Consider the following 18,233-nt stretch of genomic DNA (forward strand, 5'->3'; position numbering starts at 1 on the left):
AAGATTAATACCTATTAACGGAAGGAATAAAATCTTGTGCTAAGTGATTTTCAAAAGTCTTTGCAGAAGAGTATTTCATTGTCAAAATACTAGGTTCAGCTATAAATAAGCTGATGTGTCTGACACTTCATAACTGCATTGCTTTCCTTGCCTTGCTTTTTAGAACAGCTTTAGCTATTATAGTTCTTACAATTATAAAATTTTACTCTTCCTGGAAATAAGAAGTGGAGCAAGAAGATAGATCCTTATCAGCCTCTTGATTGTACAGTGCTTCAGCATGTGGACCAGAAGTCTGCAAGACCACTTCATGGTCATATATGTTGCCTGTTTTGTCAGTGGGGCTGCTTGTTGCTTTTTTTCATCCTCTTTTTCTTGTTTCTTCACCAGGTTCATCCATAAGATTCCAAAATAAGTGTGTCTAAACTCCAAGGCTCACCTTACAACAGTTTATAGAACTGTGGGAATGCATGGGAGACTTCAGATGGCCTAAGTGGACGTAAATTGTGTGGCTGTGGAAAGGGGTGATCCTACAGTTCCAAGCCACCACTGGTGCAGCAGTAGCGTTTTTATGGTAATGTAATGAGTTAAGTCATTCATTGGGCTGAAAACTAACACTAACTAACATAAAACTGCTTCTGGCAATGAGGTCACAGTTACACCAGTGCTGGCACCAGGGGGTGCAGGCAGGAGAAGACCTCAGGAAATCTCTAGTCCAAACCAAAACCCATACTCAAACCAGGGTCAGTTACAAAATCAGAATTTCAGAATTTTACTTGCTCTTAATTTTTTAACTCTCCTATGAAGAAAGGCTGAGGTTTGTTCAGCCTGAAGAAGGTTCTGGGGAGGTCTCATTGTGGCCTTCCACTAAACTGGAGGGAGACCAACTTTTTACATGTGATGGGAAAAGATTGAACAATTGTAAACCAGAAGAGATCTAGCTTAGATGTTAGGGGGAAATTCTTCACTCAGAGGGTGGTGGGGTACTGGAACAGGTTGCCCAGAGAATTTGTGGTTGCCCCTCCCTGGAAGTGCTAATGACCAGGCTGGATGGGGCCCTGGGCAGTCTGAGCTGGTGGGGGGCAGCCCTGCCTACAGCAGGGGAGTTGGAGCTGGGTGGGCTTGAAAAAGGTCCCTTCCTGCCAAGCCGTTCTATGATTCTACTTAAGAAAACATCTGTTAGAGTACATTAGCAGACTTGAAAATCTTTCACAGTGGTTGTTCTACAGCTCACTGTATGCATGAGTGATTTAATAGAGCACTCTGCAAAGATGCTGCTACTGATTAGATTTTCCAAGGAGAGAATGCTTTTCAACGTAAGGTTCAGTCTTAGATGTTTTATGTGTATATCTGTAATCTTCTCATTTAATTTAATGAACAGTGCAGCATGCTAGTGGGAGATTAAGAATTGTCTGTGGGCCCAAGTATTTTTGTACTCTTCCTTTCCATCAGTCAGCATTTAGTGCACAGTGCACACTTCCAAAGACTGCAGTTCTTTCCTTAGTCAAAAGATTTTCGGTTGTAAGAACAGTATGGGCTTCAAAATGAATTACATTTTTTATTTGCATAATCGATTGGGAAAGTTTAGAGATTACTGGGATAGTAGATAGTTCCTAGAAGTTCTAGCAAAGTTAAAGGGGGAAAATCAATTGATTGTATTTGTTATACGTACAGCTTTTCTACATCTATAACTACTTTTATTAACACTAACTTTGCAATGTAAAAGCTATATATTTCAAATATATGCTATATTTGAAACAAAGTAAGTATTGTGTATAGACAAATCCTTTAAAGTCAGAGTACTGTCTTGCCTTGTATAAAAAGTGCTCTTAAAACAACTTGTGTCAGAAAATTAAACATAGTGCTTCATAATTTGTGTATGTTCCTTTTACATGCTGCCTAATGAATATTTATATGTGGATGCCCAGACAAACAAGGCATACATCTCAATACTTAATGCTACATTACGGCAGTGTTCGTCTCGTGAAGATTTGGACTTCTTACTCTGTAACTACAATACCAGTGCTAATTGTAACATTGACCTTCAGGCACTCCTACTTGCACAAATGGATCAGTATGTGTTTAGAAGAAGTTATGTTTTTTTGCCCTTGATTTGCATCAACAAAATCGGCTAGGTTTCTGTTTTAAGGTGCTGATTATGTCCCTGCTGATGTCAGGGCCAATAATACACTTCTGTTCTCAGGGAGTTTATTATTTTGTTGCTCTTCATTAGAATGGTGAGGGAAAATTACAAAGTCTTTATGTGAGTTGAATACAAAGATACAGAAGTTTGCAAATAGAAAATAATTTATTGCTTTCATAGTATAATCAAGCTTCAAATTCTGCAGGGGTGTCACCTTCAGACAATTATGAATGTGAGTTAACTTATATGGACTCTATTTTCCCAAAGGTGTTTTTTATTAGAAAGGTTATAGATGTTAAGCATCTTCTTTCCTTTTTTTTTTTTTTTTTTTTTGACAGGAAATTCTGGTGATTAACAGTCATGGCAACCATAGAGGAACTGGCCCATCAAATTATTGAGCAGCAAATGGGAGAGGTACATACATTTTTCATCATATTTAGGAGACATTGAATAATAAAATGGACAGAGTAAGATGTAAAAACCAAAATCCCAAGAGAAACTAATTTTTAGTATACTGCAGGCTTCAGGAGACTCTTACATAGAAGATGAACTTACTGTGTCCGTCTTAAAGTTATACTGCAAAATCTGTGTTGCCAAAGTTTCCCCACAGCAATGAAGTTACAGAAGTGTTTTCAGTAAGCGACGAGCTGCTCAGCTGTGCCTTTTGGATGTGTAGTGGTCTTCAGAGAGCTGCCTCATCATATGATTGCTTAGCTCACTTTCACTTAGGAACTTTACCGTCAAAGTTGTCACTACAGAGCTTTTACGTTCCAACTTAAGAATTGCTTCATTTGTTGTCATTTTTGTTCTTATAAGTAAAGCCTTGCTGTCATCTTCATTGTAAAATATTGGTTGACATTTGGCGTAAGTCAGAAGGAAGACTGAACTCTTGTTTCTGCTAACTCCTGTTTTTCATTTTTTGTAACCTATATAGTGAGTCTGCATACTGCAGCCAAAGAACTTCCAGAGATGTACAGGCAGTTTGGAAGTGTGAATACTAGGCATACTGTATAATCAATGAATATTAAGATGTTATAATTATGAAATAAACAAGAGAGTTTGACAAAGCAGACTATGATAGCAAAAGAGAATAAATAGAAGGCTTTCCCCTATCCTGGGCTCACTCACAAAACTCCAGCAAAGCCAATCTCCAGAAGAGATCTTTCCCCACTGGTAGCCAGCTCTTAAATAGGTCTGGGAGCCTTCACCTGTGCTCCTCTGGCTGACTCATTGCTTGCCTCAGGTGATCAATCAGAGGTTCAGGCCGTGATTCAGCGGTTCCCATACAGCATACATACTTTCATCTTTAGCGCTGCTTTAAATTAGACAGGAGCAGAAAACTTTTATTTATTGGCTTGAAGTAACCACTCTTGGTTCCCTGTCTAGTACTGTAGATAGGATGAATTTTCAAATAATTTCAGTTCCTCTCGATCTTGATTTCAAATGTAACAGTTGGGGACATGCTGCATGGTAAATCTATTCTGTATAAATTCTTACGGTTTTCAGTATTGTAGCATCTGAGAATTACTAAGGCAATTGCAATATTTTTTCTTTCTCTCACTTTTCCTCTTTACAGGGGGGAATGCTGTGTCTAGTGTAGCTTTGTTTTGGTTGTATAATTCCTTGGGGAAGTTTAGGTAGGGCTGTAATTCCTGTTTCTTGTGTTTTGGAAGTTGGGGGTTAGTCAAAGCTGGCTGAAGCATGTGTCCTAGTTGGAGAAGAGGATGGCAAGTTTAAATGATGATGCTTAGCTCCTGTGAGAATTGTTCTCAATTTTATAACATGGTTCCATGAGACAGAGAGCTCATCTGGTGTCCCAGTGCCAGAAGAAGGGGAAGGTCTTTCTGTGTTCTGCACCAGCATCTGGCTGATACAAATGGAAGATTTTCTGCTGAAGTGATGAAGTTGATAGGTTTGGAGAAGGATCTAATGGGTACCAGAGGCAGTTTAAAGGAGATGACTGGTAGCCATCTCTTCGTACTACTCATCATCTTTTGCTGAGTTTGAGATAATACACATTTCTACATCAGGGGCACATTACTTGATTCTTGTAGGAAATTCATTTGATCCATGAGAGCTCAACCTTTTGGCTTGCCTCGGCTACATTTAGTGAATAGAAATTGAAATTGGGCCTGCATATATATAGGTCACACCAAAAGTAATGCCTCCCATTTATTTCCATGGAAACCACTGCCCTGCCAGAAAGGGCTTGAGGGTACTGGTGGATGGCAAGCTGGACATGAGGCAGCAATGTGCCCTTGCAGTCCAGAAATCCACCAGTATCCTGAGCTGCATCAAAAGAAGTGCAGCCAGGAGGGTGAGGGAGGTGATCTTGCTCCTCTGCTCTGTGCTGGTGAGACCTCACTTGGAGTACTGCATCCAGATGTGGAATCCTCACTCAGTACAGGAGAGACATGGAGCTGTTTGAGAGTGTCCAGAGGAGGGCCATCGTAATGATCCATGGAATGGAACACCTCCCTCTGAGGACAGGCTGAGAGAACTGGGGCTGTTCAGCCTGGAACAGGCTCCAAGATGATCTGAGAGTGGCCTTTCAGTACTTGAAGGGAGTCTCTAAGAAAGAAGGGGTCAGATTCTGTTTGATAGGACATGAGGAAATGGTATCGAACTAAAAGAGGGGAGTTTTAGGCTGGATATAAGGGGAAAGGTTTTTACAATAAGGATGTTGAGGCACTGAAACAGGGCCTGCCCAGGGAGGTGGTGGAGTCTCCTTCTGTGGAGATGTTCAAGACCTGCCTGGATGCCTACCTGTGCGACCTGCTGTAGGGAACCTGCTTTGGCAGGGGGGTTGGACTCGATGATCTCTGGAGGTCCCTTCCAACCCCTACAATTCTGTGATTCTGTGATTACCCAGAGAGGTGGTGGAAATCCCCACCTCATTGTCCCTGGAGGCATTCCAGACCAGTCTGGACCAGGCTCTGAGCACCCTGATCAGCTGTAGATGTCCCTGCTCATTGCAGGGGAATTGAACTGGGTGGCCTTTAGGTCCCTTCCAACTCTAAGGATTCAATAATTCTGTGATTCTGTTTTCAAATTCCTTTATCAATATGGAAAGCACAGCTCTGTATTCTTTGCTGTGCCCTTTGTTTAGCCAGTGTATCTAAATAGATACAATGATTTGCCATTGCTTGAGTCAGCACTGCACAGTGCTGCCCTCCCCATGCCCTGCTTTCAGTCAGCATAGCATTAACAGCACACTGACTGATTGGGCTCTGCAAGGTAGAGCCACTGCCTTTACAGCATGGGGAGGGGGTGGGCTGCATTGCCAGCCATGCTGAACCACATGCAGCCTGTGGGCCATGAGTTGGACATGCCTGATGTAATCTGTGGTTCTGTATGCTAGATATATGGTACTTTGTTTCCACTGACCTTTCAGATAATAGAGGGAAGTTGCATATTTGTCTAAACAGAATCTCCCATATTCAAACAATATATAGTCTTTAACAACTTGTGTGGTTATTCTGATCAGTATTTATTTATTTATTTATTTATTTATTTGTTGGACTGCAATGACATCTTTATTCTGTACAAGCTGTCAAGCTGACGTTGTTTTTAGAGGATAATGGGTGGTTTTACTTTTTACCACATGTAAATTGCGACACTTCAGGGAGAAAGCATAAAGCCATTTCAGAATACGTAGCTTATTTTGTAAAGCAGGGACAAGTTTGCATAAAAATATATTTGCCTGAAAGTCACCACTTGTGCATGCAGTTTGAAAGGCTGATGTGGAATTTGTGTGTGTGCAGGTACCTCTTACAAGCTCTCAACATTACTGTAGGATGGACTCTTTTTTGTCCTTTACTTAAGCAAAGTGGACAAATCGTGTCACTTCTGAAAGTGTTCAGCTGCATGAAATATGTGGTATTTTTAGCAGGCAGTGTTCCAAGGTGTTTTGGGTGGCAGTTTGGCAACCATTTCTTTTGGTGGTGCAGGTGACTTAAGCAGCATCCCCAGCAGATTAATCCCACCGTCTCATTTTCAAGGCCAGGCTGGATGGGGCTTTGAGCAACCTAGTCTAGAGGGAGGTGTCCCTGCCTATAGCAGAGGGTTGGAAGTAGGTGATCTTAAAGGTCCCTTCCAAGCCAAACCATTCTATGATTCTATTATTCTGTGATTTGCTCTGATGTATCTGCTTCTGAGCATTGTGGAGATTTGGCCTGAAGGTTTGACCTACACTAAAAATAGCCCATATTTCTCTTTTGCTGCACTATTTTTTGACCTTCCTCGGTGTCACAGAGTCACAGAATGTCCTGTGAGTGTCCTGTTCCAGATCAATGAATGACTAAACAACACAACGAAGCTGAAGGGACAGGATCTCAGCTAATAACAGCTGAGACTGGTGCCAAAAGCAATGCATTTCTAGGTGAAGCTAAGTTGATTGGAGTTTGTGCTGGAAGGGGAAGTTTTGCTTCCTACTTTTTCCCCTTCAGCATCAGAACCTCCAGTCTTCTTTCTCCTTTCTTATGCTGACATTTCCACTTACATGGTGGTGCGGTAGCGCACTCAGGAAGCTGATTCAAGAGGAACAAAAGTGCTCTTAACCAATCATGAAACAGTACAGATGTGGATATATATTCCTTATACCAGTTCCTGAAGAAAAAAAAAGTTGAATAGGTGCTTTTTTAAGTGAATGTATTTTTAAGTGAATGAATTTATAAGTAAATGCTAGGAATTACTATTAATAGAGGAACTGCAGGATGTGACAGAGTTTTGATCTGTATAGTCATGCTGCAAAATGCTAGGGGAGTTACTAGGGACAAATAATTAAATGCAAAGGTATCTGAAAACTCTGTGAAGACAGATGTCTTTTGTACTGCAAAAAAAACCCCACATTTCAGACCAAGCCTCTGTAGATGGCAACTGTATTTGTTTTTTGCAGGCAAATAACCTAATTAATAATAGCCACATACATTTGGCTACAGCATGTGAAGAATTTTCAAAAATTACTGATAATTATTAAAGCACTTCCATAATCTGAGAGCATTTGTATCTCTCTTCCAGTATCTGAGAGCAGAGGCTTAAATTTGTTTTTGGATATAATGCTTGCTGAACTCATGTGTTTAATTGGTAGGTTCTTACTTGGTAGTTCCCCAGTAGAGAATTCTGTTGCTTTGGTTCTGTCTCTCTAAGGCTCTGTGGAACAAAATTCTGTGCATTGCTGTGTCTCCACTCGGGAAATTCTTCAGCTGCTTTATATAAGCCGTTAAGATAAAAACATGTTAGTTTACATGTAATGCAACTATGATGAAAGGTACTGTGTTCAGTAAGTGCTTCATGAACACCAGCAGTAATAATTCAAAAATACTCGGTCCAATGGACTGAAATGGATTTGTCAACAACTGTTCTGCTCAGTGTTTCTGAATGTCTAACTGAAGGTGTGTTTAGAATGGCTTTAGAACTCTGCCATGAACAGAACTTCTTAACCAGCAAAGTTACACTGTTGAATTAGATTGAATTAGATGCAAATGCAAGCACTTGTGTTCCTGGCACAGTAAGTGTCACCCCTTTCCTTGGCCTTGTGCAGAGAAATCAGAAGTTGATAAAACCTTATGGTACTACATCCATTAAGGTAGTATATCTCTCCGTAAGGTATCCTATCCACTGCCAATCTATTACATTTATTTATTCTTTCTAGATTACCCATTCCCAAGGAGCTGTTACACAAACACTAATGGATGGGGCAGCACAACGAATACAGATCGTCCCTTCAGATTCAGGCCTCTCTTTACCACAGCGTATACAGGTATGCTTCATCCAATGTATTTTAAAAGCAGCAATGAAGTCTTTGTTTTCACCAAGTTTTGTTTATGGTCCTTCTTTATTTGCTTCATTTTACTGTCTGAAGTGCAAATACTCAGTTCTGGGTAGCAGAGATTATTTATTTATAAACAGGAAGAAAAAGATTATTCCAATGCTTGGTGGTTTTTTTTTTTTTCTTTTAAGATTTTTAAGAGGTACAAAAATAATAACTGCTGAATGAAAAAAAATGTTATTCCTAAAATTGTAATAATACTGCTCTTTAAAAACTGAATACTTTTTAGATTTGGTAATTCATCTGAGTTGTTGGAACGTTTCAATATTTTGGAGCAGAGATGGGAGGAATACTGCATCACACTGTTGATACAAGTCATGGGAAATGAAAAGGCTGTCTAATCTCTTCAGTGCATTAAAGGATGCTGGCTTTTGGCCATCACAACCAATATTGTACATCCCAGTAAGCTAATTTATAGCCTCACCAGGTAATAAATCTCCAATTCAAGTGAGGTAGGAGTTTTTTGGCAATGAATGTGGGTAGTCAAACCATGATAAACATAGATGTGTATATATGGAGGTTAGCAAGATTTGGGGGATGAGATTTTGTATTTTGTTCCTTAAAAGTCAGTGCAAGTCCTTGCAAGCTTTTTATTTTTATATTTCCTCCTAGAGAAAAATATCAGCTGCAGAAGAGATACGTGTTGGTGCATACAAAGCCACTAGTTTGTGAGCCAGCTGCTACTGTAGCCTTGGCGGCTTTTACTTTTGCTGCTTCACTCTTCAGTGTTTTTCATTGTTTATTCCTGTTTCAGTGCATTGCATTCAAGCTTTGCCCTGCCTTTCAAGAGTCTTCACAGGCACCCCATACATGATCCTGTGTTTTATTTTCTTGTACTCTGGTCCTGGTACCAGCTTTACCTATCCACTAGATCTTTTTTTCAGCTACCTCCACTCCTTTTAAATGGTTCATGTACAGCTGTACCTTTAATTAATGCATATTAATTAAGTGCTGTCTCTTTATACTGTTTCCTTTGTCACTGTACGTATGCTGTTGTGCAGCTGAACACCACACAGCCGTTCAGTCGCTCTCGCAGTGGGATGGGGGAGAGAATTGGTAGCAAAATCGAACTGTGGGTTGAGATAAAAACTATTTACTAAGACAGAAGAGGAAAATTGAAAGAAATATGTGATGATAACAATATATATATAGCCATAATACAATTATTTACCACGCACTGACCAACATTTAGCAACACCACAACTGCTTGCCAACCCATGGCCCAGCTACAACACAATGTCTCACCACTCATCAATTGATGCCCCACCAATCCCTGAGCAGTGGCTGCCCCCAGCCTTGTAGTGCAAAGCTATTTAATGTAATTCCAGTATCAGGGCCTGAGTGCAGGGTGACGTATAAAACCATGAGCCTTTATTGTTGAACAGCAAGTCAGTTATGTTGTTTCCAAATTAATGTCAGTTGTCTAAACCCTTGTGTCAGCTTCTGGAGCAGGGTTCAGGTGGAAGAGAGAACTACATTTGGAGAATGACTATAGCTACTGCAAATATTATGCACATAGAAGAACTATTTATAGGGACAGTTTTGTTCTGGGGATCTTTATATAGTTTTTGATCATCACAGCTAGCTGGAAAATGACTTGTTTGTATTGCTTTGTCCCTTGACTTTTTTTTACCACACTCAACAATTCTTGCTTCAAAGTGGATGGCAAGTGCTTTGGGATAATGGTTTTCTTTTGATATGTTTGGGACAGCACTCGGGAGAATGATGTCCTTCCTGTAGTAGGCATCTACAAACATGGCAGCCATATAAATAATAACAGACTCAATAGGAGACAGAAATCAGTAACAAAAACTTTCGACAAAGCAGAATTTATAGTGAAAAGTAAAAAAGCTTGTGCAGCCAAATGCATCTCAGTGAAATGTTAGATTAGTTTTGAGCTTATAATTTTTTTTTTTGCTTTATCTGATTATTCTTAAATGAATATAAAGAGATATCCGAGATCTTGAAATTCAAAATCATGATTAAAATACACTTTAAAACATATTTCAGTAGTTACTCTTTTTAGGGCATGCTAGCACTTTGTTTCTGTGGTCGTTTTGCTGTGGTAGGCAGCTCAGCACCTCTGTACCGCTCTCACTGAATTCTCCACAAAAAGATGGGGAGAAAACATGATGGAAAAAAAAAAGCTTGTAGGTTGACATAAGGATGGGAAGATCACTCTCGAGATATTGTCACAGGGAAAGCAAAGAGATTAATATAATTTATTTGCTACTGATAAAAGACCACAGCAGTAAGAACTGACAGTCAGCTGAAAACACCTTCCTTCCCATCCACCCTCTTCTGCCTTCTCCCTTCAAACAGGGAAATGCAGGTTGTGGTTCATAATGCTACATCTGTGCCATCCTCCATGGTCCCTCTCTGCCACTGCTCCACGTGAGGTCCTTCCCACCAGATGCCATCCTTCCCAAACTGATCCCATGCGTGCTTCCCTCAGGCTGCAGCTCTCCAACCATTGCCCCAGTGCAGCTCCATACCATGGGGCCCACCCTTCAGGCACTGCCCACACGGGTCCCACCATGGGCTCCTCCATGGCTGCAGCGCTCTGTGTGGTACCTATGGGCTGCCAGGGGATGCCCTGCTCCTCTGTGGGCCTCTCCTGTGCTGCAGGGAGCTTCTGCTCCATGCCTGGAGCACCTCCTGTCCTCCTCCTGCACTGGCCTTGGTGGCTGCAGGGCTGCTTCTCTCACATTTTCTCACTCCTCTCTCCCAGCTGCTGCAGTGTGGCAGTTTTTCCCTTCCTTGGCTCTGCTCTGCCAGAGGCACACCCAGCATTTCTTTTGGCTCAGCTCTGGCATCAGTGGGGCCCTTTTAGAGCAGCTGGAGCTGGCTCTGATCTGACATGGGGCACTGCTGGGCTCTGCTTATAGAGCCATTCCCTGCAGTGCCCAGTTAGAAATCCTTGCCACTTACAGCCAACACATAGAAAGTTGGATGTCATGTTATTAAATTTTCAAATCCCTGGGTTTTTTTTTAAGCTAGTGCTCTGTGTTTCAACATGTTTTTGATTATTCCTAGAAGAGTAACAGGATTATTGCAATATTTAATTTATTGAAATTATATTCAGACAAAAGTCAAAATACATTAACAGGCAAGGCAATGAAGGAAAAAGAAAATTACTATCTTACCATCAGGGCTCTTAAATGAAATAGACACAAGAAATATGTTTTTAAGCAGTCAGTCCTGAGCTATTATATTCCTGCTTTGTAGCATGATCTCTTTGGCAACACTGAGTTTCACATTATTAAGAACCATAATGTGTTGTCTTTGGGGCCAGGTGGATTTTTCTTTTCCTTTCTGATTATTTTCTCTTACCTCAACATTTAAAGTACCTGAATTCGGGCTATTATAAGGTTGTTATACTTTGAATTGTTCCATTTTCTAAGTCCCATTGAGATTCAGGTGGAGTTTTTGCAGGCATCTGGCTGTAAGAATTCTGCTGCAGACAAACTGCTCTTAATTATTTAAACTGCTTTCTGTTACATCTATCAGTTGTCATACCTGGAGAGCGCAGAAAGCTTGTGTGCAGATTGAATAGCTCAGTATAGATGCATAACAATGTATCCACTATGTCATGCAGTGAAAACTATGTGGGCATCCCCCTAGAATTCCAGGAAGCAATTTGAAGAATTAAGACTGTTTAGTAGCAGTGAAGTAAACAATGTGAAGTAGAAATGGCTCTTCTGCCATATTTATCCACAAATACATAACAATTTTAAAAATAAGAGGTGGACTATAAGCTGGAAATCAGATAATTCAGCTCATATATATATAAGAAATTCAACCTTAGCTTGGAATATGTTGTTTTTTAATATACTTTGTGTAAACCTAACTAGATAAGGTGTATGCCTTTCTGTTTTCATGTTTACATTTGCACTTTGAAATTTTGATAGTGAAACAGATCTTCAATGTGAGTATCTTTTAAAGAGCAGGTCTAGATATTCAAGAAAGAGCACAGTGTTCTGTGTTTGACTTTGTACATGCTAGCACCCAGTTGAGGATTACATGCATTGGATTTCTTCTGATCCCAATGGAGTAGAGGTGTTTGGAGGTGGGGATGGAAAATTGGGAAATTTATTCAGTAATATTCTGGGTAATAGTCAGAAATGACATGAGAAATAAAGATTATAAAATGAAAAATGGAATGTGAGGAATAAGTTAGGGAAAGAAAGGAACTGAAAGGGTAAAGAAGTTTGCCTTCTATGGAATCAGAAAGGAACTGAAAGAGGAAATAAAGGACTGCAGTAGTCATTGTAGCCCTGAATGTGTGCATGTCTTTGAAAACCGAATGGAAAACCCTTTATTCATCATATTAGTAACTGCTGTGGGGTTTTTGTCCCGCCATGCTACCCTCAACCCCAATCTCGTGACAGCTCTAGTTCTTGTTTTATATTTTTAGCCCTTGGAATTTTATAATTCTAGCCTAAAAAAGTTCTTTGCAAAGAAAAAAAGAAGTTGGACACCTAAAAGTGTTATTAGCAAATTTGATTGATCTGTAGTTAAAAAATAGTTTGCAGCAAACAGTCAGTGCAGAACGATTCTCCTTAATGCCTATACTAAGCCAGGCAGTCTGACATGAAGGCTTTTGGAGAGAAAGGCAAGAAGTGATAAAAGTGAGTTTTGTAATGGAACATATATGGAATCTTGATTATTTTATCCAAGGATTAACCTTAAAACAATTATCAACAAATATCAACAATATTATTAACAATAATCTGAAAACAAATTTTGTTTAATCTAAAAATGGGGGCTTATTGGAGAGTTCTTTAATAAAAGTCTGCTATATTTGTGTTTGAAAATAGGAAAGATGGAAAAGAAAAACCCAAACCAAAACCCAGCAGCCTGTAGGTTTGTTCTTGATTAAGAAATGACACATGAAAAGTTTATGGGTTTAAAAAAAAGAAAGAAGTGTCCGGGAGAGAGATTCTGTTTTACTTGCATATTTTATTTAGGAACACATATGTAAAAAACCAGAGCAAAACCCTGAAGCACAAATTGTTTGTAAAAATTCAACAAGATTTTTTTTGCTGTTTGATACTTTTCTTTTTTCACTTTGATGTGTACAGTTGGTGCTGAAGGATGTTTCTTGTGAAGCATCCCAATATGGAAGGTGCTAAGGGCTGTGCATGGCATGCAGTGAGTCCAAGAATTAAGATTTCTCATAACCTTGTGGGTCTTAGGGCTGAGTTACACACACCTCAATTTCTGGATGCTGTAATTGTCAGCAGATTTGGCAGTTGTAAAAGCATTGGCCATTTATAAAACTTGGATTTTAATTCAGGTTTTGATTTCAAACGTAAGAGTGACTTGAGTGCGTTTAAAAGCAAATGAAAATCCAAGATTTTGCCTTAGTTTTTGTAACTCTTGTGTGACAGAGGGGAAGACAGTCCTGCTTCACAAATGTTGAGGGCAAAATTCCAGTTTTCTTCAAGTGCCCAGGCTGGGCCCCAAAGGTGATCTTAAATTACCATAACAATTTGAGATAAATGTATTATTAGATTGTCACAGATCAGCAGACGGGCCAGAAGATTCAGATTGTTACAGCACTTGATCAGAACTCAGCAGGCAAGCAGTTCATCCTAACAAATCATGATGGCTCTACCCCAAGCAAGGTGATCCTTGCCAGACAAGATTCCACTCCAGGAAAAGTTATCCTAGCAACTCCAGATGCTGCAGGTGTCAACCAACTGTTTTTTGCATCCCCTGATATATCTGCACAACACATCCAGGTAGATAATCCACTTTATTTCATAATTTTGATTCAAATGGAATAAGAAGAGATGTTTTATTTCCAAATATGTATGTCTGCGTTCTCCTTTTTTGAGGTTTTTATATTTTTTAATGCTCTGCTTTCCCTTGCATTAGGAGTTAGCATTACTGCTTAGAAATTACAAGGAAAACAAATTTTTTTGGTGAACGTACTGCTTTTAAAATTTATACCCTGGCATGTGAGATTAGAAAGAATACTGTTACTTTTATTGTCATTTCCAGCTGTACCAACAGTCCTTTTTTATTGCTGCTTCATTGACTCTCCCTCTATATTCACATATTGAAAAAATAATCTTTTCATCCTTGTCTTTACCACTTAACATTTCCTTCTACTTGTTTTCCTTTTCATATGCCATTGTTCATGCACTGTCCACTACTGTGTGAATTGTATTCCAAGGCAGTTTCTCAGACTATGAGCAGGGAAGATCATTACTCAGCGGCAGTGAGAAAGCAGCACTAAAGATTCTGCATTTACAAAACCCAAAATGGTTTCATATTGTCAATAGTCAGGGTTGTATCTCCCTAAACTGATGCACGGTGCTCTTCACTCCTGCACACACGGTTTGTGCTGCTTCCTTAGACTTCATACTCCAGCTTTCAAGTCTTCTGCCCCATATCCCCAGCTGAGCAGTGTGCGATGGCACTGATTCCAAGGCTGTGAAGAACATGCACAGAAGACCTGGGAGATGTGAGCTCCTTCTGCGTGAAGTAGGGTATTGCTGCACTTCAGCTAACACATAGTTACTGCATGTTGATTTACCAATGTACGTTTATTCTGATGGAAAAATACATTGGTGTGGCAGTCCAGGTGACAGGAGGGTAGCTGCCATCTCCTTAGTGCGGTATCTTACACCTGCACAGTGGCCAGAAACAGGTGCTTAAGTAAGTGTTAAAAACTGTGAAAGAAAATAATGATCCTTCTGAGCATATCCTTTCCCTTCCATTACTTGATGATTTAGAGGGACCTCCTGACCTGGAGATTGCAGTGAGGCCTTCTTTGATAACTGCCACTAAAGTTAATGACTTCTTTGTTATTTCTAAGAGACCATTCTAACAGACCATTTGTGTCTTGGTCTGTATAATAGCCTATGGCAATAAAACTAAAAAAAGTAAGAAGATTCTATTGCTTCTATAAATCACTGTCATGGCTCCTTCAAGTAATCTCTTTTCCCAAGGGAAGAGTCCTGATCTTCTACTTTACTGCTTTTCTGGGAGCCAGTCCACAGCTCCGATTCGCATGTTGCACGTGTTGTGCAAGCAGTAGCAAAAAGCAGTTCAATTGAAATTTCAGCCTGTGTCTTTGTGTTTTAGGTAAACTTTAACAAAACTTTAAAATAGCAGGGTATGATCTGATGTAATCCTCAGAAGAAAGTTACTTTCAAAGAGAATTTAAAAGATGAGAAGTGTGTACCCTTGTATAAAGGCTGAGGTATCGAGAGGCAGTCTGGATAAAAAATTAAAAGCTGTAGTTTTGATTGTACATTTTGGGCAACGTGGGAGGGTCTGAGAAACAACAGGATGTGCTCTCACTTCAGTTAGATTGTTCTATTGCCAGCTAGTATATAGTTGCAGAGATTGTATTTCACTGACTTTCAGTGAGGATAAAAAATAGTGTCATTAATGTGCTTTTCAACTCCATATTCTTTGGGCTCTTCCATACTTTCTGTCCTACACAATCTTTTGTCTGCATTTTTGCCTTTCACATCATTCTTATTTCATCACCTTCACTTGAAATACTCATTCATTTGCTATGCAGAAAATCTCTCCTTCACATTTTATCTTTACATTGACACTTTGCAAGGCTCTTTCTCCCATCATCCGTTCCACCCTCAGTGGCTCTTCATCTCAGTAAGCAAGTTTATTCTACGTGTTTAAAGTCAGTTGGTGAGTTCTGTGTGTCTGGGATTTTTATTTCCTCCTGGGCCAAATTCTGTAGTCCTTCCTTACATGGAACTTACAGCTTCAGGGCAGCAGGTTTCATCTATGGAAGGACTTAAAATTTGTTTTCTTCTTTTATATAAGGTCGTGAACTTGTATAACAACGGGAATTAGAACAAAAGGAAAGGTTAACATTCTTTTAACTTGTCATGATTATTTTTCTTAAGAAGATGTTATATTGAAAGAAAAACATAATAGGTGAATTTCTGAGGCAGCGTTATTAATTAATAAAGGCTAACTAGAAAGAGAGAGACTTGTTAAACATTCCATTACATAAGCCTGTGTTGTTTTCCAAATGAGTGATTTCTTAATTTTCTCTGTGGAAGATGAGGTACCTTCTCTTCCAGAAAGTTACCCTTCTTGTTGTCAGAGGTCTTGTCTTGAATAAGCACGGAGAGGATGAGGGTGTCAGACTTCCTATTAAGATGCTGTAGAAGTTAGAAACTCATAGCATTTCTAAATTATATCACTTTTTAATTGGAAGAATGTGCTGTTTTCCACTTTGTGTTATTGTCAAGATGATATTTGCTTGCTGCTTCTTGTTGTGATCCTTTGGATTCCTTTTTTACATTGGTTATTTTTCTGTGCTTTGTTGACTCACTGAGATGGATCTTTTTAAGGTCCAATGGAAAGCCACAGTGCCTGCCCTGCAGCGCTGTGCTTCTGATGTGCTTAATGATGCTTTTCAGGTGCCAGAGAGAAATGAGTAAGACATGAGTGTAGTCATAATGTCAAACTGTTGCTAAAAACCAAAGCGTGCATCATTTGATAATTCATGGCACTGTTAGAATTCATTTTCTATCAGCCCACCATCTCTGTCTATTATTAAAAAAAAAGAATTGACAAATCAGAATGTAGAAATAACAGCCTCTACGTGGCAATCATAATTTACATTCAAAAAATAATTTGCATTCATTAGAATGTAAATACAGAATCCAACAGAAGGTATGTATTCAACAAAAAGAGTATGCAGAGAATAAATGTTTTTGAAAATGTCAGCCCATTTTCCAGAGGTAATATTTAAATAAATCTTGAATTCTTTTTGGAAACATTACAGGTAAAACTGGGAGCACAGTGCATGGCAGATAGCTCTGCTCCTTTGTGTCTATGAAGGCTGTAAAACGTAGTCAAGAAAACCTCACAGTTTGTCGATTTGGTCCCTTAGAAGAAATCACAAAGGTGATTTACTGTGATATTTCTTGATGGTGAGAAAAATAAAAATGACATTATGTTCTACTTTCTTTCAGATTTTAACAGACAACTCTCCCAATGAGCAGGCCCTAAATAAAGTGTTTGATCTGTGTGTTGTGTGTGGAGACAAGGCATCAGGTATTTCACTTGCTTATTTTTAATAAGGTAGTGCAACTTCATAACAGCAGTTTAAAGTTCTTCTTAAGGGATATAAGAGTTTGCATACATATAAATAGATGTATATACATACATAAACAGAAAAGATAGACTGCCTTTTTCAGCAGAGAATTAAACTAAATGTTTCTTTAATGTCTGTGGGTGGGACTTGTTTACTTCTGTTTTACTTTAGAAATTCAGTATGTTTTCTACCAGATAATTTTTGCCTTTTTTTCCTTAGGCTAATACGTTTTATTTTGTATTGTAAAAATTGGCTGAAAAAATGACTTAGGTGACTTGCTGTTAAGAGCTTTTTGTTACTTAAAAGGAGATCATGCAGTGAACTGTGTTATTGTTGTCAAGTCAGAAACAGGTGAGAAACCTTTTAATTATTTAAAATATGAAACCAACAGGTAAAGAAGACATTGTAGGTATGTGAAAAGAAGTGCTAATGTGAGATTTGTGTGGGACAGCTCATTATTTGAAGAATCACTATTAAAACTGCAAAAATGCATTATAGTTCCAGTTAAAAATGGACAGTGTATTCACTGGCAAAATAGAGTGCTAAGGTAGGAAGAATGTGTCACACACTGAATTTTGCCTAACGATAACAAGAGATGGGAAGGAAGTGTGGTGGGAGTTCTGTACTGAAGAACTCTGATGCTTTTCCAGCTGTCTCCCACATTCCTCTTGCATGTGTGCCTGCCACCAGGTATTTCAAATCTGTCAGAGCTGAAATTACTGAGAGGGTAGAAGGGAGCTGAAATTACTTCTCTTGGAAGGGAGAGCTGAAAGCTCCTTTCTTTTTTCACTTGGTAATGTAGTGTAAGAGAAATGAGGTGTTAACTTGACTCTTTATTTATTTAGCTACAATTAGACTATGTAGGGAAAATGATTGCTCCCTCAGAACATTCTTATGCTTTATCTGGTTGAAATCTGTGTGATGATCCTCGAGTAATAATATCGAAATGTGATAATTGCAATTAAATACTTTCTTTTGGGAAGCAATGGGAATGGAGGGCAGGGAAGAGACGTAGATAACATTAGGATTTCATCATGAAAGCCAGTAGAATGTAGCAGAAGCTGCTTAAATAGAAAACAATCTAAAATCTTTCTACTGAAGCCAAATTTAGCTTAAAATTGTAGCTCCTCTAAACGTATGTCAGATTTCACCCTTCACAAAAGAAATTT

At 39.1% G+C, this 18,233-nt stretch overlaps 1 protein-coding gene across 1 annotated transcript in view; it reads left to right on the forward strand.

Moving 5' to 3' along the window:
• Positions 1-2,500: 2,500 nt before the first annotated feature.
• The window catches only part of NR2C1 (nuclear receptor subfamily 2 group C member 1), a gene marked incomplete at both ends in the record, with an annotated part of 32,954 nt that continues 17,221 nt past the window's right edge, over positions 2,501-18,233 (forward strand). The window contains 3 exons of the mRNA XM_079540007.1: positions 2,501-2,554; positions 7,794-7,901; positions 16,943-17,024. Coding sequence (XP_079396133.1) covers positions 2,501-2,554; positions 7,794-7,901; positions 16,943-17,024 — 244 coding nt within the window. The remainder of the gene's footprint in view (positions 2,555-7,793; positions 7,902-16,942; positions 17,025-18,233) is intronic.

The sequence above is a fragment of the Tetrao urogallus genome (assembly GCF_951394365.1).
Source record: "Tetrao urogallus genome assembly, chromosome: 1".
Lineage (NCBI taxonomy): Eukaryota > Metazoa > Chordata > Aves > Galliformes > Phasianidae > Tetrao > Tetrao urogallus.